The 24978-nt window shown below is 46.0% G+C and overlaps 1 protein-coding gene across 1 annotated transcript; it reads left to right on the top strand.

Moving 5' to 3' along the window:
- The first annotated feature begins 90 nt into the window (after nt 1-90).
- On the top strand, nt 91-20719 carry LOC124049621 (receptor activity-modifying protein 3-like). Its single transcript, XM_046371499.1, has 4 exons — nt 91-459; nt 14934-14963; nt 15310-15469; nt 20293-20719. Exons 1-4 carry the CDS (start codon nt 408-410, stop codon nt 20546-20548), a joined length of 498 nt encoding a protein of 165 aa, XP_046227455.1. The 5' UTR covers nt 91-407; the 3' UTR covers nt 20549-20719.
- The last annotated feature ends 4259 nt before the right edge of the window (nt 20720-24978 follow it).

Here is a 24978-nt window from a genome sequence, read left to right as displayed (position 1 = left end):
CATTTTTCTCCCATTTGAATGTTCCTGTAGAGATTAAATCCGCCTTTAAGGGACCCCAGCACTCTCCTCCCCCTCTCCTCCCCCTCTCCTCCTCCCCCGCCTCCCACTGAGGATGCAGGACAGTGAGACCGGTGCTGAGCTCTGACTCCTGAGGAGACCCTCACACGGCCACCGTCAGGGAGGAGAATCACGCCGTGGGATCCGATTCCTCTGGCTTCTTTTGGCTTCGCCCCCGTCTCCTCACAGTCCTTCACACCTTTCTGATGACTCATGACAGCATGACGGGACTCGGACGCGCACGTTTGGGATGATTTTAACAATGGTTCGCTTCAAACGCAGCGTCAGATTCCCGCGGAGCTGCAGCTGAGGTTTCATTCAAAGTGGATCAACTGGATTCCGGCGGCGTGATGGATACAAATGAGTTCGCGGTGCTGAAACTTTTTGTTGTTGGGATTCTGGGTGAGTATGGCTGATTTATTTCTACATTGCAGACCACAACAACAAACTGACCGAAGTCGAGATGGATAGTGCGTTCTGGCAGGGCCAGTTCCTCGATGTTCCATACGTGCTCCAGCGTATTACTACACTCAGCTGCAAGCTGCGTCCGTGTATCTCATCACGCGTTTCCCTCAGCGCGGCCTCAGTGTGTCAGGTTGCAAAATGCGCATAATTAGGATCTCTCAGAAGCGTGAGGAGCACCTCAGCACTGAGAACACGGTGCTGGTCCACGGCGTCACGCCTCGGTGGACAGACATGACCTATATCGTGGCCAATGGGACTTTGTGGATCCGGCTCATGTGCTTGTGGCACAGGGGTGAAATCATGTATGAAATTGTGTTTCGTGTGGTGTGAGGGTGTTGCTGATGAATACACGACGTTGTGATGCCGGGTTTGAGCTGAGACGGGTCAAAGCATGAGATAATGTGCCGCGCTGGAAGGCCTGCTGTGCTCTGAGGCTGTGCAGTGGCTCGCTGAGGAAGAGGAGTTCACATAGTGGGCTGGCGCGCAGCACAGAGACCGGCTGCTCTCAGAGTTGTGCTGATGTTTGCTCCGACGCGGACTGAAGCTACCTGCCTCCCTCCCTCCCATGTGGACAGGACACCCAGGTGATGCAGGGCTTCAGTTTGGAGCTTTGTGCTTCGAAGAGCCCTCACAGTGTAGAGGACTGTTGCTGCTCGCCTCTTGGAGGGTGAGCCTGAAGGGGGGCAGAAAGCGTAGCTCCGGCACACTTTAAGGGTATAGACAGGAGGATGTGGTCTACATCCGGCCTAGACCTTCAGCCTGGACTCCTCTGGATGTGTGCCATGGAGCAGCTGTGGCCCTACAGCACTGAAATGCAAGCTCGCATGGTCCTGTTCTAACTTCAATCATATTTTATGCACAAGCGTGCTGGAAAGCACAGGAATAAAAGATTCATGTGTGATCAAACAGACAGAAAAAGGCAACTGATGTGACTTCGCTGCAGCTGCTGCTACTAAAGCAACAGGAAGTTAAATTCCCATGCTGTAAAGAGTAGCAGTGGTTTCCTGAGACGGCGCTTGTCTAGACTAAGAGAGTTTCCCATTAAGGCCTCCCAGTGCGAAGACCGGAGCTGTTGCTCTCAGTCTGAGGCCAGAGTGGTGGATGCAGCAGAACCTGGAGCCCAGAATCCCCATCTGCATCCGCAGTGAGTCCCACTGACCGTGAGCATCTGCTTCGCCCAGTAAACAGCTCCTCATACGCTCTCACAGCGAGGGAAAACGCCTCGGGCTTCTTCTGTTCCACTGCCATCGGAACACACACACACACACACACACACACACACAGATCTTCTTTTTGTTAAATGCTATTCATAGACGTGCGTGAGATTTCAGCGCGTTGAGCTCATTTCATTGCATGTGCCTGACGTCCACATGCTGCCTCGTTACACATGGACGTCGTTATACACGGTGGTGTTTATCACCTGCACATTCCAGGAACGAGATGCTTTCAAGTTTAGCGGTCGAGGCCTGAGAGAGAAATGGGCGATGCTGCTTTGGACAGGTTTTGCCAAACTTTGATTCACGATGCGATCAGTGGAAAAGTTCCCTCAGCGGTTCATTCGGCCTAAATGACAAGTCTGGTAGTTTTCTTATTGTCTCCAAGTCCAACAATGAGAATTTATAAGGAAAATATGTGCAGTGTGGATGTAACCTCTGAGTCTGAAAAGGGAAATCAATGCCTTAAACCTGCATTCTCTGTAACGTCCAGCAGGGGGCGACTCCACTGGCTTCAAAAGGGAGGTCTGATTGTATGCAAGCTTATGAGAGAATGAAGCTGCTTCTCAATGAATTTATGACTTCGGTAAACAGTAAATGACTTCATGGTCTCAGTCGCTGGCTTTTCAGTCCCACATACACCATCCTGCTGCCCTAAATAATCACCAGGTTACGTTAGGTTCACTGTGAGGCCTCTGGTGTTAAACTCATGAAGAAACAGCTGAATATCATAAGAATATCAGTGACTTCTTCCACATTTATTCTGCATCCTCGACCTGTAGACCCAAAGTCCAGCCGTCCCTGTCATGAAGAGCCAGCATTGAGAGTTAAAACCGGTGCACAAACGTGGCGTCACAAAGCCTGCGGTTGTGCAGGTAAAAGGTGTTGCTGATTCGCACACGTTGTTGTGTTCGAACCTCCTTGCGTGAGGTCCAGCGTGATATTAATCTTTCAGCTGCTTGTTAAAGATTCATGCACTGGGCGGGACGGGATGTGGACTTTCTCTGATCGCTCCTTGTGCTCATATCACAGTCAAATCCCGAAGTGTCGTTGACTCCAAGAACCAGAGTGTTCGTCTGGCTCGACACCATATGGACGACAGGCTGCGGAGCTCTTTTAGCCTTTATAAATGCGCATATAAAATAATTTACTATCAGTGATGACTGGTGTTCAGCTTTTAGAAGGTTTTGGAAGCTGCAATTTGCTTCCATCAGTCTCGGTCTCATCTGAACCCGCCAAGCCCACAACAAACCCAGCTACAGTCTGCTGCTCCTCATCACTAAGCTTGTATTTTATGTGCTTTCTTTGCCAAAAAGGAGACAAAACACACGATAAACAGCAATTAATTTGAATGATAGCTTTATTTTTCTTCAGATATTGCAGTGATATCATGAAACGTTATCTGATGTCATGGCAGACCGTATCGGCGTGAATCCGGTCCAGTTTGTGCAGATAAAAAGAACTGTGAGACATCCTGCCTCCATTTCATATGTTTGTCACAAGTGTTGGACCTTTTATGCACCAAGCAACTGATTAATCAAATCGCTAATCAGCAAGTGAATTGACAATCAGGGGAATTTGCACTTATTTGCAGCCTTAAGACAAGCTGAAGTCATTTATGCTTAAAGTGACATATTTTAAAGTGACATATTTTGTCATTGGAGGGAACTCACTCCAACGAAATTCGTGCTCTGCATTTAACCCACCCAAGTGACGTGCACACACACACAGCAAACCCGGGGCAGTGGGCGACCGCGTGCAGCGCCCGGGGAGCAGTGGGGGTTAGGTACCTTGCTCAAGGGTACCTCAGCCATGGACACCGGGACGGGGAATCGAACCAGCGATCCACCGGTTACGGGTCCGACACCCTAACCGCGACTAAACGACTAAAAATGTCATACATAAAATACACATTAAAGAGGTCAAACCAGGCAGCAGTTATCCGGTCCCATCTGCAGGAGACGTCACACATGGACCGGAGACGGAGGCCAATCGGGTGTGAGCGTCTCTTCATGTTGGAGAAGGAGGTGCTTCTCCGTCTGAGGCCGCTCACATTTCAGGACAGAATAGCTGCTAATGAGCACCATTAAACCGAGCTGAATGTGAGGCGCAAAACTCAAGGCTCAAATCAATGACAGATGATAGTTAATGACGAGGGGGAAAGAGAAAAGCAGGATCAGAGGTCATTTTCAGCCACAAAGTAATTTTCCAGTGAAATTACACGCAATTAGAGAGACGACGGCAGACACAAACCGTCAGACGAATTAAATGAAGAAAATGGGTCAGCACTTCCACGTGCGCCTCGGGTTACCGGCTTGTTAGGCAGGAACCCTGAGCTCCCCGTGCGACTCGATCGCTGGGCGGTACTTTAAAGTGAGATTAGCGTTTAATCAACACTCAAGCAGCCTCTTCCATTGGCTGACTCACGTCCAGGTGTTGAGCGATCTGGTGACGCAGTCCTTCGTTAGCGGCTGCTCTGCACACAAATCGTCTCTCGCAGGTTTTTTAATGTGAACTGCTTCTCAGTGTTGGCAGTGACACATCACTAAGGGACCGTGTGAGAGTTATTTGGGGGAGAGGGAGGGCAGCCAAACTTTGTTTTTGTTCATATCTAACCATTTCATTGATTATTCTCCTGTTGTGCACGTTATGGAAGTCGTCGGCTCCTTAACAGCTGATTCGGCGGTTCGGAACTTTTGTTAACTGAATACGCTCTTTAAAAGCATAAAACATTAACCTGTGTGCCCGCGGCTTCCTCTACTCTTCTTCTCTCCTTCGCAGCAGTACGTGACGTGGCCCATACTGCCCCCTCCTGGTGAAACCGCACCTCACGTTTCATCCTTTATTTGCTTGAAAACCCCGTTGACTTCTAAGAACTTTGCTTCGCGGTGGGATGGAAAAGCAGTAATGAAGTGTAATGAAGAACTGATCATATTTGTCGAGTGTCAGTTTTTGGATATTTAGCACCTGTTTGCTCTAAGAGAAATACCCCTGCAGGAGTCATTAGGACGAGTGACCAGACAAATTAGGTGTTTTTTTTTCTTTTTTGCTAGTTTTTAATTAAGCAAAAGAAGACTCATCCACAAAGAGGCTCTACTGGTGCTGCTGCGGTTCTCGAAGGTGACTGGACCGTAACAGAGATGTCGCTGGAGGTCTTAGACTCATTAATGGCTTCACAAAACCCCCAGTCTACCCTCACAGCCTCTGACACTGTGGTGCAATTTAAATCTGTCCCCGTCTTTCTGTCTCCACTGCTTTCTTTTCTCTTTGGCCCTTTGGTCTCTGAGGCGGGCTGACGAACAGCTTGTTGGCTCTGTCCTCACCGTCTCCGAGGCAGAGGTCTTTGGCTCAGAGACGAGGCCCTTTGTGCTCCGTTCCTTTGCAGTCTGTTTGGGGAAATGGTTATGTTCTTAGTTTCTGTAATGAGACGCTGAATGGATTTTACTCAGAGGACGTTCGCCTCCCAGCATGATGTGACCGTCCCTGCACACCTACCCAGGTCGTCTCGTCCGTGTGTCCGTCCGTCCTCGGCCGTGTGTCTCTGTATAATGACCAAAACAACTTGACATGTTTATTAACAGTCAGCTCTGTGTGTGTGCTTCTCGTGATGAGCTGTTTACTGCTGCTGCGCTTCAGCATTTAAGGAAAAGTGCTGCAATTTAATGTCTCAATTTGACCAAAGGAGGCAGAAAACTGCACAGTTTGCTTCCTGAGGGCTTTCGTCTCGGTTCCAAGCCTGAATTGATGCAGCTTATTTATCCGAGAGGAGAAAGTGGTCCATTTCAACTCAGCCTCGAAATTTACGGGTTTGTCTTGTTCTGTGCAGCCATGCGACCGTTGCTGCTGTCAGAAGCATTTGGTGTTTTTATAAAAGCCAGCATAAAGAGGATAATGAACGCCTGCCATGATGTTATTCCAAACAACAAATGTTTGCTTTCTGTTGGCTGCCAGTGGAGCTCGTTTCTGCGGTCTGTCAAAGAGGGGATGACGCAGATTGGCTTCAGGCTGTTTTTGGCTTTTATGTTTCAGAATTAAACACTCGTCTGGAATTGAAAACTGCGTGTTGGGAATACTGATGAAAGCCTGAATTGCGTTGCTGTTTTTCCCGCTAATTGTCTTTGTTAACGAAGAACGATTGGGAATTAATTTAAACTACACCGATTCTGCCAAATCGCGTCCGTGCTGCTTATCTCCCGCCGGCAGCCTGCGCTGTGTGAGCAGGTGAATCAAATAAACGCACCTCTGATGGATGGATGAATACACCATTTTATAAAAACAGATGCAAAAATATAGATTTTTTTTCCTAAATCATTTTATTTAGATGCTGCAGCACCCTGACAAAATGCTCATGAGTCGCTGAGTGCAGCAGCTCCGGCGCGCCCACAAACAGGCCGTGATGGTGCCTCCATCCAGACAGATGGATTGGCTCCATGGGGGCCTATTGCGCCGAAGCTCGGCTGTAATTTCCCTCTCCACGCGGTAAATGGACTGCATTTATATAGAGCCGTTATCCCAAAAGCCCTTCATGGGGCTGCGCGTTCACCCACGATATGCTGTCGAACACCAACCTCGCAATCATGAGCCGACCTGCTCCACCACCTGAGCTGCTGGCGCCCCACGTACATACAAACATCGTAATGGGTTAAAAAAAAGGAGCATTTCTCTCCGGAAAGTCCCCCGTAATTGATTGTCTCTTCTCTGCTCTGGCATTTTATTTCTGTCGGTCTCCGTCATGGTCATCCAGCGTCCCAACTCGTCTCCTCCCCCCTCTTCCTGCTTTTGTTTGCCAAGTGGTTCCCCTCTGTCTTGCACATCTGTCTCGCTCTGCAGTCTCCTCTTCCTCTCTCTGCTCTTTGACCCCTAAAGATTCCCCACATGGACTCAGGGTGGATGAGTCCTCCTGGGTTTATCTTCTGCTGCAAGCTCGTCTTCTTTGTGCTTTAATTTTACCCTTCAGAGACCGTTTTTGGATTGAAGCACTAAACCATAAGGGTGAAATATTTTGAATCAAATGCCGTTTTTTTATTTTTACAATATATATGCAGATTTGTCTCCTTTCTACTTTCCCCAGCTTCAAGCTCTCTTTATCACACTCCTTCACAGAGCTTCTGAATGAGTTTCCCCTCGGTGAAGCCCACAGGATTGTTTTTATGAAAGGAGGTGATTGCTTCTGCCTGTGAGAAACTGAAATGAGGACATCTTACAAAGTGTGCGTCTGGCAGGTCCGGCGGGCCTTTTCGGGCGTGTGATAAAGATCTGAATCTGTTGGTGAGAACTGAGGAGAAATGAAGATGTGAGATGTCCTCTCGCAGCAGCCGTCCTCTCAGTCTCTGACGGATGAGCTTTAAAGTGATGTTTCTAATGTGTGGACCTGAAGTGTTTGTTCGATGTGAGCTGGCAAGTGTTTTTATCAAACCAGAGTTAACCAGACTGAGGATCTGAGTCCCGACTGCCACAGAGGAAACAACAATCGTGTCATGACTTTCACTGAAGGCAAAGCTACCAGTCGAAATTATTAGAATATGGAGAAACATTTAGCCTCAGTGCCCCAGTTTCTGCCAATAGTATCATTTATGTAGCTTGCAGTGGGGATGCATGACTGCTTATCATAACTTAAAGTTGCTGTAATCAGTATCGTCATATTATCAGTGGATCATATTACAGGGGTTGTGGTTTAGCATCTCGTAGTCAGTTAGCTGAACTGCTGCACTGAAGAAGATAAAAAATGTGCACAAGCAGCTGAACCGTGTGACATGAGGCTCTGGCTGTTCATTTTATGGCTTTTCTTTTGATTGTTTATTGCAGTTTGTGGTCTCATGGTCCCACTGAAGGGCCCGTCCAGGGCCATGTTTACCACTGGGATAATCTACATCCCTCAGTCGTGTTTTCTACTGCATGCAACATGGCAGAAGCTGTTTAATATCTGATATCAGCCGTCCAGGATCGACCTTCACTGTGAATGAGGGTCATTTCTGACCACAGCTGCATCCAAGCGGTTATTAGTGTGTGAGGGTGAAGAGCTTTGTTAGCCATAATGGCTTAAATGCTGCCTCAAGCTTTTCAACCCTTACAAGAAAATGCATTCTGGGGCAGATAATGATGGAGTGCTGCAATTTACGGGCAACAATAGAAAAAAAAAATAAACTATTGAACAGTGAGATTAAATCAAATCAGCAGCATCAAGCAGTTTCTCTCCGCTCTCACAGCGATGCTCTGTGACCTAACGTGACCACAGCAGCTCAGTCCGAAATCACAACAACATCCTCCCCTTGTTATTTTGTCAGATGAGGACACCACAGTTGTAGACCTCTGCCTTCAGGGTCGTCCATTTTCCTGTCGGAGAGCTCAGCCGACAGCAGGGATGACTGACGCTCTGTCGGCCAAAGAGTCGTGAAGGACGAGCTGCCGCGAGGCTTGTGAGATCAGTGCCGCGGCCTCTGCCTTCTTTAATGTCCGTCCAGCTTTATTTTTAAAGCGGCTCCCCCACTTGAATGATTTTGATGAGATTAACACAAATAAAATAAGATCAGAGAACAACATTCCAGAACTCTTTGGGGTAATATGTTACCTCGGAGCACAAAATCGATGGAAAATTCCTGCCTACACGTTGGCATCCTTTGCAGGCGAGAGAAAATAAACTATCTGGAGGGGAAGGAGGGGGGATAAGTAGCAACATCCTCTGAAGACAGGAAGGCTCCGGGAAACACTTCGGCTTCAGGCGTGTGAGGCCACCAATCATCTGATTTTGTTTGTTCATCGTGCCTAATTTAATCACAGCGATGATGTGAAGGTCTCACAGCTAATTTCATGATGCTGATGATGGATTCGTGAGCCGTTCGAAGCTTTTTTCAGGTGTAAAATCGTGTTATATCTCCCTCCCTGAGTGCCCACATTACCTGACACTCACTTTAACTGTGCGCCTGCTTCTGCTCTCGTTAAAAGGGTTTCTGTTCATCTGGAGGGGAGTGAAAATATTCCTTAAAAGCAGGCTTCACTTTAGCCGCCTGCCTCAGTGACCTCAGTCATTGTTTGAAGAGCTCCATCTCACAGGAGGAAAGACAGCAAAGGTGTAGCTTGATCCTCATAAAAGCAGACGTTATTAGGATTTTTTTAAATCATCTTGCAAAACAGTATTTAGGTCAAAATGGATGTTTTTCTGTGTGACATAACAGAAGTCCCTACAGCCTCTTTAAGTTGTTTTATTACTGTCAGTCTCACAACCATCTCATTCGACCTTTAAAATAAGTTGTTCGTTATTTTCCTTTTCGTCCTTCTGGCCTCCTTAGATGTCGTCTGGGATGCAAACAAAGCAAACGTTTCCTTCACAGGCTTGTGTTCTCACTGATTCAACGTCTTTGCTCGTTTTTCTGCAGATTGTGAACGTTTTGTGTTGTGAGGCTTGAAAGCCAAGAGCTCAAAGTGTGGAAGAAAATGAGCTTTTTGATTGGTTTAGCACACCCGTTGTGGGTTTGTTCAGAAACACAAAAGTGCTCCTCACTGCTGGTGTTTGTAACTGCTGCTTGGACGTTTGTGAGCGACATAACTGAGGCAGAAATTGGCAAAAGCGTCCCAGCGTTTTGCAGTCAGGGTTGAATGAAACGGCGCCCCCCAGGGTTCTGGACTGGGACCGTTACAGTTTTCCTGATTAACATCTAATCTTTGTGATTACTCTTATCACAGTATCACTGCAGTACTTGAAGTATCAACAGGATTTGAGTGCAAATTGCTCATTGTTTGCATGATGAGTCGAGTCGGAGATGGAAAACTTCTGTCCATGCATGCGAAGCGTAAAGATTAAATGTCATCAGTCTTTCACAAACTGTTTTTACTAGCACATAACCTAACAAGAGCTGTTGATTCATCTTGACTGGATGTTTTCTGTGCTCTTCTTCTGTCTCAGCCCGGTTAAAGAAGGGCAAACAAGACCAAGAGCAGGAGAAGTTCAGGAAGCTCGGATTATTTCCAGTCACTTTGTTTGTCTCTGCAAAAAGAAAACATGATGCAGCAGGAAGAGCGAGAGACACCTGCAGTGTTTCCATTTTTAATTTATCTGATTAGATTTCAAACAGATGAGACATAACTGCTGTGGGCAGAGTCAGACAAGAGCTTCCTCATATCCTGTTTGGGCTGAATTATTCCATCTTTCCATGGGTTTAAACTAACAAACGATGCGGCCAAATGCAAAGACGTTTCCTCTCCAATTAAATCTGACTGTGATTGTGAACCTCTGCACTGGTCACCATAACCTTTCCGCTGTGATGACGATGAGGCAGACCTGAAAGGAGGAAGAGGCTGTTAAACAAGCCCTGTAAAACACTTCGGACATCTTGTGTTTTCCTGGCGTCTGTATTCATTTAAAACACGGCGTGACTGTGCCAACACCTTCACTCGCCTTCACTTAATGCACTCGGAGTTTAAAATAGCTCTGCTCAAGTCTGTAACCGCGGCGACAACTTTGACAAAGAAAAATACCAGAAAAATCATTTCCTGCCACTCTACTAAAAATATTCAAGAATTCATAATTCATAACAGTTCAAATTTTAAAATAGGTCTCTGCGGTCTTCGAGCATGAAGGATTCACAGCATCACATAAACAAAACACTTCCATAACAATTTGTTTTGCTCATGATGGAAGATGGTGCATGCAGGGTACACATTAAATATACCATATTGCGCAACAATAAACATCCTGCTCAAGTGCAAGTTGTTTATTTTGAAGAAAGCTAATAATTTCTCATCTTAAGCTCCCACATGCTGTGTGGGAACAGAAAGTCCTAATTGTGCCAGTTTTATTAGGCCTGCTTGTCTTTTAAAGTGTCGGTTATTCCTCTATAAATAGCAGTTTTAGAGTATTTTTGGATTAAAATGTCATTTTGAGAAGAGCCACGAGGAGCTCTGAGGGTAAGCTTTTAAAATGTTCATTTGCCAGCACGATATTCTGCCTGCACTGTCATGTTTAAAAACCTTGATGCTGACCTGCAATCAGTTTCCTTTGTCACAATCATAACTGATCAGATTATGATGAAGAGCTGTGCTTGACCTGTGACCAGCGCAGGTTGGCTCGATTAGCACAGCTTCGCGTTTGTGTGTGACGAACTGACGAAGTGACCAGTTGTTTCTCAGCCTGAGTGAAGGCGAATCTGACCGATAAAATGGAACAAAACCACGTGAGCCGCCGGATGAATGAACGCACATGAAAACCATCCGTGCATGAGTGTCAGCTGTGTCGAATAAATTAAATTACCCCTCTTTTAATGAGAGGCTTTGAATGAGTGAATTCAGGCCAAATGACTTTTTAAATCTTTAATTTGCATTTTTGTAAGGAATGCAAACGCTGTCAGCCATCTTTCCCTCACAGCTCAGAGTTACTGCAAATGGACACTCGTGGTTTAAGTTTCAGTTTGAACAGACAACTTAAAGCCTGTAGGTCGGCTACACTTTAGGTGAGCTGCTGTTATTCCTCCCCCCTGCGGAGCCAGTGGAGGAAGGCTCTCAGCGCTGACAGATCCTGCCGCTCTGCTGCATGCTGCACGTATGAAACCACAAAGCTGCACTAGTCTTTATTTTTATGTAAGCGATGACTCAGATAACACAAATGTACCATTTAGATTAGCAGTTGGTCGTTAAAGTAGTAAACAGCACTTTGGTTTTGTGTGAAACCGCACCACAGTATACGATGCCGGCATGTGGCCGTCACCTCGGCACAGAAAAGTATTCAAAGATGTGAAAATAAGTACGAGTCTGTCGCTGCTGACAGCTGTGGCTGCGTGAAAGGAGAGTTTTAAGCTAGCTCGCACGCTGCACGGCTCTTCAGAGCTGCAGGAAGCGTTAAACCTTGCACTACACAGACAGATGTATTGGGATGTGTTGCACATGTGTCTGGATACTTTTGTCCACACAGCGTACACGACTGTTGGGTGTGTAGTCTTTTTAACTACGTATTTACAATCTGATCTTCATCAGTTTTTTCATCAGTCTTTTCATTATCCGTCAAATAAGGCAATTTTCCAAAATGTGGGATCGTTCCTTTAAACTCATCAGCTCCAAAGGAATGCTGATGTTGCTCTGCATCTGTAAGTGTTTGCTGCTTTGTGTTTACAGTTTTCAGTTGCTTAAAGTCATCGCTCTGATGTTTTATCTGCCATCTAAATCCAGAGGGCTGTTGATCTGGAAACACGAGGACGAGAGGTGCACCAGGCTGTGTAAAGCTCCCTCTCTCTCTCTCACACACACACACACGCACACACACACACACACACGCGCGCACACACACACACACACACGCACACACACACACACACACGCACGCACACACACACACACGCACACACCCACACACACACACACACACACACACACACACACACGCGCACACACACACGCACACACACACACACACACAGCTCATGAGAGTCTGTCTGTGCGCGTGATGCTGGGAGACGTTCAGACTTCCTCCCTGCTGCTCACGCTGAGGAATCCTGCTGCTCGATGGTCGTTACAGATTATTTTCATCAGTTCCTCCATCCTGCTCTTGTTTATTAATAACTTAGAAGACAAACAGACGGCACCGACTTTCTTTGTAGCGTCTGCTTGTGAGAATCAAATCACTGCAAGAATAAGAACGGAGTGAAGTAAGCGTTAACAAGCTCGGCAAAGCTGAGTCAAAGAAGCCAAATCCATCTCTCATCCTCAGAGTTTAAATCAAACACTCGTTCTTCTGTTCCTGTCAGGACAAAATGTCTGCATGTTTGTCTGACTGAATATTTTTATAGCATCACATAATTATTTTAATGTGATTACAGGGAATACTGGGAACATGCAAAATACCCTCATAGCTGATGAAATGTCACGCCAGGCCACATGTTCAAAGTGTGTGCTAATCTGTTTGATGACATAATAATAGTAGATTTGTAATAGTTGCATTGAGTGTAAAAATAGGGTTTAGTATAGGTATAAAATCAGTATCACATTATAAAACAGTACATAAAAGCCAGACTGCGTGCACTCCGGATGTGCTGATGAGGCTCAGGAGGAATGAAAAGCCAGAGGAGACCTGTGGGAACCAGACGGCCGAAAGCCAACTCTTGTTTCTGAAACGCTGTGTAATTTTCCATAACATTTGATTTGATGCATTGATCAGTAGACACAAACAGACTGAGGACGTATTTCCTTTCTTTGTGCTCTGACTGCTCGGAGCATCTTGAGAAATGATTTTCTGTCTGTGTGCACGTGTTTTTTTTTTAAATTCCCAAATTCCCTTTTGAAGAGACGGCAGGAAGTGGATTTTAATGTCTTGAGATTGCAACACAGAAAAAGACGAGCGCATGGATTTGACTTTGTGACTTCTCGCCGGCTCGGGGATTCTCAGGCGGCGCCTTCATCTGCCTCTCGATCCCGTCCAATAAAGCTGAGGGTGACTCAGCTGTCACCTCCAGAGCTTCTTCTGCTTGTCTGAAGACCCTGACGCCTTTTAACCACCAGCTACCACACAACACAACCCTGACAGGAATTACTTACCTTTTTACTCTTATTTGTCAAACCTTCGAGTGCAGTTCAGTCTCCTGAAAGTTTTCCGAATGTAAATCAGTAACTGGAGAAGATGAGACGGGAAGATTTTTTCACATTGAAGTATTAAGCTAAACCAACCGTAGCCTGTTTATAATTGGGAGATTTACTCAGGTCACTGTTCTCTGGCCCTGAACGTGAACCTGAACGTGAGCTCTAATCATTTTTATTCAGGTCATCACAGCTGATCTTCGGCCTGTTTGAAAGCACCTCGTTTGTTCTGCACTTTGCTCGACTTCGAAAAGAAAAACAGGCTGACGCAGTTAGGAGCCTAATCATAGAAATATTTAATTCATCTCAAATGTGATACTTTGGGTTTGAGGAAACATGGCTAGCTAACAGCTAACAGCTAACAGCTGATCTTGTACGGGTGAACAGAGTTGGTCGTCACACTTTTCACTTTCTTCTGAATCCAATCCTGTGTTGCTTTCATTTACCTTTTTTTTTTGGTCTTGGAAGAATAATGAAAACCAAATCCCAGCAGAATCTGCATGTTCTAACTACAATTTGTAAGACAAACACACTTGGCGAAATAATCCCGTCACATCACAGGTACTCCACCTCAAAACATCCTCACATGCTCCGACAGGAAAGCGTCTATATTTAGCATGCTAACTTGGTAACGGTGTTTATCCTGTGGGGCGTCATTCAAACGGATTCTCCGCTTTGTAAGCGTGGCACTTCAAAGCGGGATTCGCCTTCCTGTGCAGCACGTTTCGCTCCGAACACAGCAACAATGAGCTGCCGTGTGCGTCTCACTCCGTCTCGTTCTCTCTTTCCTCCCTTCTTCACTGAAAGACTGAAAATAATAAGAAAAAAAAGTGCATGTTGCAAATACTGCATTTGTTATTCCGACACGAAAACAAGCACACACACAAATTATCTCCAGCAATCTGAAATGCTCTCATGCTCCTCTTGGCTGTTGGCACAACAGGATTTCAGGTGGAGTAAAATGGAAGAAAATGAGCTTTTTGATTGGTTTAGCACACACGTTGTGGGTTTGTTCAGAAACACAAAAGTGCTCTTCACTGCTGGTGTTTGTAACTGCTGCTTGGACGTTTTCGAGCGACATAACTGAGGCAGAAATTGGCAAAAGCGTCCCAGCGTTTTGCAGTCAGGGTTGAATGAAGGTGTTTTCTCCTGATCGTCTTGTGCACCAGTTTTTCCAAACAAACATCACTTTTCACGTGCAGGAACTCCTCCTAAAAGACGAGATATTAGAGGCGTTAGAGATATTAGAGTCATTAGTTTTGTCATAGTCGTTTTGCTTCGAGCTAAAGGCTAACGTCAGCATGCTAACACGCTCACAGTGACTGTCCTGATGTCTGAGGTTCGTAACGTGGCGTTCACCGTCTGAGGGGAACGTGCTGCATGTTTGTGCCACATGTCATGTTGAGACATTTTGCCGTGAAACCACAAATGCAGGAAGTAGAGGACGCGTCGTGGCGGCTGCGATCGGTCGATCATCTCTTCTTATGAGGCTGTTAGCATTCAGCCACATGTTTCTTAAAAACAGACATGTTGGCCGTGATGGCAACAAGCATGTGAGGGAAGATGGAAATGAAGGTCAAATGCCACAGAGAGACTGGAAATGTAAAGAAATAACTCTTCCATTCTTCTGTTTCTTTACAGTCAATGCCTGGATGATGAGAGGCTTGTCAGGTAAGCATATCCATCCATCCATCCTTCCTTCCAGATTCACTAAGTGTGATGAAACTGTAGCAACAGGATACAGCGAAGAAAAACAAGGTTGTGGTAGTGAAACGTATTGGAGCTGACATTTCCCATGTTCTAATATCATGTTGGGTACAAATGAAACTCGGCGTGAAGAGAAAGGTCAGAGCTTTATGACAGAACATAATGGGGAAATGTCAAAAAGCAATATGCAGCTCATAAATAATACAAGAATACAAGTCAAACAACCAGACGAGTGTCCATCTTTGTGGTGTCTCATTTCAGAAGTAAGACATGGTCACAACCTATAACTGTCCTCTTTCTGTCCTCTCAGCCACTGACAGTTTCTACGTAGAGCCAACTTCCCCCTGGCCGAGGAAACTCTGCAACGAATCCCGGCTGCAGTGGGAGGTGGAGGTCTGCGCAGAGGGCTTCAAGCGGGACATGGAACACATAGATCCACAGTACTGGTGCAACCTCACACACTTCATCAGGTACGATCACATGTCGTGGGTTTTGTTTGAATGGAAGGAGAGTAAATAAATGTGTTCTGAAGTGATGAAAAAGGAGGAATACCCTGACGCAAAATGAGCCATGACTGCTCAGAATTCCCACAGCGCTCTGGACCGTTTTGCATGCACTTCTGAGACGGTCCCTAACTTCAGCTTGTCTTCCGTCAAGCAGCACAAAGTGCAGGCTTCACTATTAAGCCGTGAGACAATAATAAAACGCGTGCCTTCATGTTTTATGAAAAGTTGCCTAGAAAAAGCACGTGAATGTTGAAGTGCTTACACCCCAGTGTTTTTGGCCTGCAGCCCAGCAGCCACCTGGTCTACTGCTGGTGCCGCTAAGCTCTGGCATGGTGAGTTTGTGACAAACCAGTGGGTTGATGGAGGTGGTGGGTGTCTGTTCAGAATTATGTCTTCATTTACATCTCTGCTGCGGCCTGAATAAGTATGTGTTTGTCTTCACATGTAGCAGAGGCATTCATTTAGACACGCACCCACACACAGGAAGCAGTTCAGCTGTAATTGCAGCATTTATCAATGCCAAACCTGATTTTCTTTATGGATTAGAAATGGATCATCGGCTTACACTCCTTCCCCTCCTGTATGTTCTCAGGGAGATTCGGCTCATCGGCATGAGAACAACTGCACCTGTGTGCTTGTTTCTCAAAATGTGTTGTTCTTCGCAGAGAAAAACATCCGTTCCCTTTAAGGCGGAGCTCATATATTCTGCCTGTTTGCCTACAGTGAAATGTTAGGGAATCTCCTTGACACACAGGAAGTGACGCATTTCACGAGTCAAAGTTTCAGTCACCTGGCGCAGCTTTAATCCGACGATGACTGAACAGCTAACGTACTCGCAGGAAGCCCCACTGGAAGCGGCTTTTAGGAGTTACTACGATGCAGGTCAACTGGCCGCTCGTCCGACAGCAGTGAGAGAAAAAAGACATCTGGCTGCTGAAAGCCTCCCATATTTTTAAGTTCTTCACTTTATCTCTCCTGCCTTCCTGTCTGAGTGTTTCTGACTCATCTCAGCCTCCTGCAGCTGGCTGCATGTCAGTGGGTGGGAGAACAGTTGGAGGTTTGCCTCCCAAAATGAGCAGTTTTGAAGCAGCATCTGCAGCCTGACCACCCATCTGTGTCTGCCTTTATCCACATTTTCACCTCATTCCTGCCTCTCACCTTTGGCTCTCGACTCGTCTCTTGCACAATCACATACACATGGGAGACTCAAGTAAACGTCAAAATAATCATGTGATCTGCAGGAAAAACACAAAACACAGCTCTCCATTCTTCTTTACCACCACTGTTTGTTTCCAGGAAAATCTTCCTGCTGTGTTTCACATTGTGCCGTAACTCTGTGGGATGTGATGGATTTCACAATGAAGAAACGTTCATTAAAACCTGCCAAAATAAGAAAAATGAAAATGAACCTGGATGATCCTTCACAGTTCAATAAACAGATAAGTGAAACTGCTTCAGACGGCAGCTCGGGTGCTTCTGAGCAGTTTTTGTTGTTTTGTTGTTCAGCCTCGGCTGACTTTCACTTTGAGAAGCTGTGACTGCTGGCTTTGACAGGAAGCAGCACAACACAAGACGGTCCATCACTCCTAAAAATAGTTACGTCTCTTTGAATCCTTTCACGTGCTGTTTCGGTCTGCCTGAAGTGCAGGACAGGAGGTGTGATGTCCTGTTCATATCTGCTGTCTCAGTACTTCTTACTCATTCAAGGCTATGAAGAGGGATTTTAACCCGCCTTTGATCAAAGTGCGATCTGCCAGCGGTAACAGACGTATCAGCTGTGGCTGACAGATGAAGCAACACACACAAGCAAAGACAGTTTCATGGCCTCAGTGTTGTGACTCGCCTTTCCAGGAACTCTGCCCACATGAGGCCACATTTCCACGAGAGAAAAACGTTCATTTGGGTGCTTTTGTGCTCGATGCTTAAGCTCACATAACTGTGGAGGATTCACAGACTTTCAGCAACATTTGGAGCCTGAAAGAAAGCGATAAGAAGGCAAGAAAGAGAGCGAGAGAGAGGAAGGGAAAGAGCTGAGGTGCAAGAGGAAGCAGAGAGCGGTGAGAAGGATCTGGCTTGGAGAGCGAGGGGCCTCATGTTTAAACAAGCAGTGACCCCTGCAAAGCTTCCTCCCTTTGACAAATGAGCCGTGCATCTGTGCAGTGATAGCTGCTGGCCAAACACTCAGCCGAGCGCGACTGTTATTGTTTGAAATGAATCGGTACAAGCTCGTCGGTACGTGCAATGAGGCGAGTGGAGAGACAGTGTGTGTATGTGCATTCACTCATTTACCTTTAATAACATATTGATTTTCTGTCCTGAGGGGTCTGCAGCTCCAGGAGCAGCCAGCCTTGACGTTCGGCGCTCTGGAACAGGCGAACGATGTCGGTTTCAGGATCGGTCCCTGCTCTAACGTCATCACAGCTTTATTCTGCTGCCACTAATGACAACTAAGTGACCATTCAGATGAGCAGGCACCGTTTTAAAAAGGTTATGAGATCGACACGACGGGCAGCAGACGCTTAGGAACGAGTGTAGGCCTGTGAGGCCTGTGAAGAGCTCACACCGATGAAACATTGACTGGCGCTTTTCAAGGCGCGTTCAGATGGAAAACCCAGCAAAGTTTCGCCACGAAAAGCATTTACATTCACATTTAATCATGCACTTTATTTGCAGTCGTGTTGATTTACTCTAAAGAACATCACTGTTTAAAATGGAGGGATGTTGAGGTGAACAGAAGAGCAAAGCGAACATAAATATGACTGTGTGTACGGATTAGCAGCAGCGGGAGGATTTCAGTGTTTTCCCGTACCTTCAGATGATTGGCTCTTATTCACTGCTTTATAAACAGTTTTATAAACAAGACTCTCACGTCTGTACGCCACATATGAAGCCACAGACGGCAGACGATGAGCTTAGCTTAGCATAAAGAGCTAACCTGACTAAACCAGCAGGTTTAAAGCTCAGTCATTAGCAGCATTTCATACTGTTGTGTGTTAACGCACGCACGTGTGTGTGTGTGTGTGTGTGTGTTAAATCATCAGCCAGTGGCAGAATCCATCTTCACTGACTGGTACTGCAGTAAATGACCACATTTGTTGGCAAACAGATCTGTCAGAGCTACAAACCACCAGGCAGTTTTATCAGAGAAGGTTCAGTGGGGGCTTTAACGTCTCGGGGGGGAGTTATGGAACAACACTCTGACGATACTTTTGGGCATTAAAATGTTCTAATGAGATGCTGAACCCTGGCACAAACGATAAGCTATCAGCAGCTGTGGTGCAGGACTACCAGAACCCTTTAGGCGCGCGTGTGTGTGTGTGTGTATGCATGTATAACTACAGTATACTGTATGCTCACAGTTACATGAGCTCTACCTTAAATGGACTGTGAACCTGGTCAAATTTTTTTTCTTTTAGCCTCCCAGCTTGTTATCGTGTGTGGACGGCAGTTTGAAAACCTGTTGGCTTCTGTGTATTTCATCTGGGAAATAAAACTTCAAAAGTCTGTTATTCCCTACAGTCCTGCATGCTGCTTCTGCCTGAAAGCCCTGAAACATATATTTTTATATTTCCTTTTCTGTCCTTTTATTTTCTTCGCCCCCTAAATATTCCCTCTGCTGCCATTTTCTTCAGATCTTGGCAGCGGCATAAACATATTTTAAAATTCGATCTGTTTGTGCGTATTAAAATATGGCCTATATGAAGATAACTTTCTCCTCCTCTTTGCGGTTTACAACATTAATCTAAATGGAGCGACAGCTTGTGGAGTTTTCCAGTTTCTACATGGACACACAAGTTCCCACCGGTAAGGATGACATACTGAGTTCAGATTTGACAGGAAGCTTTTCTCCACAACACACTTGTCTTATCTGTGGCATGTGGAGCCTTTGTGCCCCCCTCTGCACTGCACTGTATCTCCACACACAGCATCCTCGCAGTATACATGTCCCCTACACACAGCAGGGTTTGCATGAGCTGCAGCACTTAAGCAAAGGTCTCTACGAACAACACGACTTGACGTCAGAGACTGACTTACGTGTGAGGGCGGCGGGTCTAAACTGATGTCAAACATATTAGATGTCACAGCGTCTTCTTGTTCCTGTTTTCTGTTAGCAACATGGAGTAGTTTTACATAACATTGTAGATGTTATCTGGAATTATCTGGGGTTTTTTTCTGAAATCTGAAAAAGATAATACAGACTTAATTGTATAACAGTGATTAAAAGCTTTGTAGTTTTAATAATGTCTTGAGCTTTAAGTCCAAATGATGTAAAGGATTTCATCTCCACATTTGGATCCAGTGTGGGCGTACCGGGAGACGATATAGCTGTTGCTCAACTCCCTGTTCTGCTGGTGAGAATATCAATAGCTCCTGGATGTATGAGGAAAAAAAATCTGGACCTGGAGGATCGAGAATTCAGGATGGGGAAACGGGGATTAGAGCTGGCTGGATGGATTCATCAAAGGGGATCTCTAAGCCTGGAAAGCTGCAGTGAAGGCTCTGAATGCCTGTTGAAATAAAGGGGAGTGATGGGGTCAGAAAGTAAAAAGTGGAGTATCTCCAGTCACAATGATGGATTACTTTCCAAACCTTCAGTTCTTTAATGAATAGCTGAACTGTAGTAGGGCTTTAAATGTCCGTGTGCCTTTCAGAGAACCCGGGGTATCGTTAGTAAGGTCACTTTGAGTCTTACTGGATAGCTGGCAAGATGAGATCAAAAGTCAGCGATCGTTTGACCCTGTAGGAATGCCTCTGCTAATCTCTCCCTTGTCTTCCTCTCTCCTCAGTGAGTACCACCTCTTCACACTGTGCACAGAGGCTAAGTCCCACATCGTGCACTGCTACTGGCCCAACCCGCTGGTGGAGAGCTACATCATCCGCATACACAAGCACTTTTTCTCCAACTGCACCGTTGAGCGGGTGGTGTGGGTGGACCCGCCGGACGACACGCTAACCATCCTCATCCTCATCCCCGTGTTCCTCACGTTGGCCATGATCGCTTTGGTGGTCTGGTGCAGCAAGAGGAGCGACGTCCTGGCTTAGGAGGAGAGGAGGATGGAAGAGGATGGCGACGGAGTTCAAGGACCCAACCTCGCCACTAAAACTATCCTGTACAAAGTGTGCACACATGGTCAAATTAGCCCATAGGTAGCCCATGCAAACCACCCAAACTTCCTGTGAAACGAGGGAACAGCATTTTCTGACATATTTCAGGTCAGTTAGCCCAAAATTTGACTGTTTATTAACTTTATACTGTAGAATATCTGCTTTCTTGTAAATATATAGCTGGAGCCAGCAGCTGGTTAGCTTAGCTCAGCTTAGCTTAGCGTGAAAAAACTGGAAGTAGGACACTGCCCACAGTTAAAAATACACCTACCAGCACTTCTGAAGCTCACTGATTAACACACTGTATCACACTTGTTTACAAAAACCACAGCGTGAAAAGAACTTGTGATGAAGTAGTCGGAAGTGGTTACTTGTTGGAGTCAGCACAAAATGCTCGGAAACTGGTGGGGACTCCAGGAAGTAACCGCACCAGAACAAGAATCTTGTTTTTTCCATGGATTAAACACACAAGACGGAACGTGTTAATATGTGAGCTTTATAGTTGCTGGTGAGTGGATTTTGGACAGTCAGACCAGCTGCGTCTCCTTGTTTCCAGTATTTGAGCTAAGCTAAGCTTCTCGTTTAATACTCGTCAAGAAAGCCAATTTTCTCCCACTGCTGCCTGTTAATTCAGGACACAGAAGCTTTTGGTCGTTTGCTGTCTTCATTCACCGGGTAATTTGACCAGCAGGACATACAGCCAAATATCGGTGCAGGCTTTAAAGCCCGTGGATCTGGACCGTTGACCTCGGAGATTCTTGTCAGAGCACTGTATCGCTGCTGAAGGCCAAAGTGTCCACCAAGCAGCAGTGACTGAACCCTGCACTGCTGGGAAAGAGACTCCCACAGGACACCATCGTCATTAGACGGCCTGGATACCAAAAGAAGCCAAATGTGGTCTGAATACTGATTCTTAAAGTTTTATCTTACTGTTGAGTTCCTCGGTGGACTGGCACCACTGGAAAGGATACACTGGTGTGCAACCCAAAGACAGAACAACAAGACAATTCGTATATCCTGGGGCTTTAACTTCATGTGTGACTTCCTGAGCCTCGGGGGGCTGTTTTACAACAGTTAACTTATCAGATACTGTCGAATAAATTACTGTTAACGCTCACAAGGAGGGGCTCTCAATGGAGACGAGACACTCTGAAGGGACATTGAGACCTCACACTGTACAGTTATGCTCTCTGTCTGTCTGTGCTGTCTGCTGTATCTGCACTGACCGTCCACTGCGTCGCTCAGACCAGCGAGGAAACACACACTGACGGCTTGATTTGATGTACGCGCTTCACTGGTTCTTCGAGCTGCAGTCCTCGCCAGCCACAAGGCAAACCAAACCAAGCACTGCTTTTTTCTTCTTGTAATTTTCTCCCAAATCATCAACCTATTTGTCACCTGCACACGTCTGTCCCCTGATTAAACCTCTCTAAGAATGATTGGTTGCTCCGTTTCATCACATAACCAAAACAAGCATGCAGGAAACACCCTTCAGTTTTCTGGCTTAGCTTGTACCTGTGAATTGGTGTTTTTGAATGTTCTTTGTACCTTTTGATTCATGGTCAGACATCTTGATTTGATCAAGAGACAACCTCGCCTGACGCACGACAGCCGTGAAGAAACTTCAGTAAGATTGCGAGAAACTTCAGTCTCTCAAAATTCCTTCTTCAAGTGCTTCCTGTCTCATTTTCAAAGCACACATTGTTGAAGAATTAAATTATTACGACACTAACTTTGAGATACTTTTATTATTTACTCAAAAACACATATTTTTACTCCGACCTGTACTGCTGCTCGTCCATCTGGATTGTTTTGGTACGAGTTGCAGACTTGTGGACTATCATAACTTCAAGGCACTTCAATCCACAAACTTTGTGAGCAGTTTCATGTAGGAACTATTTTCTTCATGTATTACCCCGCGGAAGGAAAAGTGCTTCTACTCATGGTGGAGAGGCTTGTGCTCAGCTTAGTTAGCTTGCCGTAGCTCCGGTCTGTGGATTGTATTGAGTTAACCAGGTCAGGATGTCTGGAAAGAGACTTTGCTTTTAGACTTCACTCTCTGGGAAGTTTTTTTGCCTTGTGTGTGCGTGCGTCTGTGCGTGCGTGTACAGTTTGTGAGCTTTGGCTCAGCAGGGGCCACGAGGTGCATCAAACACGACTCAAAGCGAACACGAGTCAAACAAAAACAATTGAGCGTGTGGCGACTCATCACGAGGTCTACAGGTGTTGCCTCCATGAAACAAATCTTGCCGCTCTGAAGTTGTTCACAAAGTGCTCCACCCACCTGAGCGGCTCCTCTTTTTAATTCATGCCCTCTGACGGATGTGTGTGTGTGTGTGACTTATCATCCATCACTGTCACAGAGGCGTGCAGTCATTCCCAGTTTGCATCGTCAGATCCTGAAGGGCCACGTTGATTTTACTGTCTGCTTGCTGCATTATTCACTGTAGACTCTGTTTAAGGTCTCAGTTTGCTGTTTGTCACTGTGGTTACACTGATTTCTGCACTGATGTGGAGAATCACGTCTAATCTCTGATCTCCATCCAGTCTGCATTGTGCCGTGGTAGCGTGAAACCGATCTTCTCTCAGCTCTATTAAACTTCTCCATATCGACTTCAACAAACATTACCATGAGAAACGTTTTTACAGCCTCGCGGTTTCTCTGACAACACATTCATTAATTCATAAAGTGTTATAAATATTTACACATTTTGGTGAGCCTGTCTGTCTTATTAGAATTATGTGAAGTCATCAAAACACATGAAGCGATAAGAAATATTATTGGCGGTGTTATTATTTTTCAACAAAGTTATTTAATTTCAGTCGATAAGCAGATAAGCTTGTCGTCCTAAAGAAATCCATTAAAATGTGGTGGACATGAATTCGTGCCGTTGGCTAACAGGGAATTGAGGGCACAGAAATGTCTGCTGGATAAACTGGGTTAACTTATGGTCCTTATGGTAGCGACTGAGCCAAGTTTGCGAGATGTCAAAGACGCTCTGTAACAGTTGAACCCGTGCAAGCAGCACCAGACACCAATGGATTGGTACCCCAGAAGGTGGCGCTCTTGGCGATCTCCTGTTAGACGAGGTGGAACACAGAAACTTTCGCTCTCCAGAGAAAACGTGCTTTTGGGAAATGCACGGGCTGAGACTTTTGCTTGGGCGATGATGTGCCTGCATTCAGACCGAGACGTCATTCTTTCATTAAGACAACAACATTATCTCGCTCCATACAAACAGCCGGATGGCCGAATGCTTGACAGCTGCGTCTGTGTAAACCCCTGGAACAATACGAACGCAACCCGGCCGAGCGGTTTCAAATCTTATCGTTGCATCATGTAAATACACTCCGGGTCAAACAATGCAGTCATCGCTGTCAGGGGGTGACGGTCACCGATGTTGACACTGATGTCGACACTCAGTCTAATCTTCCAGAGGCGGGACTGCGAGGCACAAAGCTGGAAACGACAAACCCAACGACCACAATACAATCACAGTATCACTGCTGACGCCGCCCAATCAAACAAACAGCAATATTTATGCCATCTGAAAACGTCCAGGAAGCCATACAAGAGTTTTTTGTTTCTTCTGAGAGGCAAAACAACAGAGGGCAGACAAGCAGAGGAGACAATAGTTCACGCTGCCGCGAGGGGACACGTCACGGGGCGCTCACCCCTGAAGGATGGCTTTTCACAACGCCTTCCACAGGCCAGCGTCTTGGAGGCAGGAAGGATATCGGAGCTTTTTCCCAGAGTTGACAGAAGAATACAGGGAAGTGGGTTCACCCAGCGGCTTTGACCAAAAGCGGCACAGGAAGTGCGAGAGTGCCATGCTTCCACGCAGAGCTGCACTGTTGTGACGGCTGAAGTGCTGGCGCGGTGCACAGCACTGAGCTTCTCAAGGCTGATGTCAGGTTCTGGCTTTGTACTTCACTTATTTTTACCAACTGTAATACTGAAACTACTGAATTCTTGCTTCAACTACAGGAATGTGAAGCCGTGTGCCACGCAGGGCCAACAGTCTGCAGGTTTTCGTTACCTCAGCAGGTGATTTCACTGATTACCACCTCCCACACACTCACACACACACACTCACACACACCTGAAAGAGCACTAATTAGTGAAATCAGCTGGATGAGTGAAATCCTGCAGACTTTTGGCCCTCTATTGAAACCTGATTAAAATGCTGCATAGGAATGAGGGATCAGGCTGCAGTGGAGGAGGAGTCTTCATCATGTCAGATGTGATTAATATGAAGGCCACCTCGTAGATCTAACAGAGATATATATAGCACTCATTAAACATGAAATATCAGCTCATTTTATCTGCAAATGATGTCAGTCTGACTGTGGACCAGCACACAGTC

Source organism: Scatophagus argus, chromosome 18 (genome assembly GCF_020382885.2).
Source record: "Scatophagus argus isolate fScaArg1 chromosome 18, fScaArg1.pri, whole genome shotgun sequence".
NCBI classification, from domain to species: Eukaryota; Metazoa; Chordata; class Actinopteri; family Scatophagidae; genus Scatophagus; species Scatophagus argus.
Note: the sequence above shows the minus strand (reverse complement) of the source record. Positions and strands in the feature narration are given on the sequence as shown.

Bases quoted from the DNA above. Each gene is read 5' to 3' on its own strand.
- LOC124049621 (XM_046371499.1), top strand. From the start codon at position 408: ATGGATACAAATGAGTTCGCGGTGCTGAAACTTTTTGTTGTTGGGATT. The intron at 460-14,933 runs GTGAGTATGGCT...GTTTCTTTACAG, and splicing joins TTTTGTTGTTGGGATTCTGG to TCAATGCCTGGATGATGAGA. The intron at 14,964-15,309 runs GTAAGCATATCC...CTGTCCTCTCAG, and splicing joins GATGATGAGAGGCTTGTCAG to CCACTGACAGTTTCTACGTA.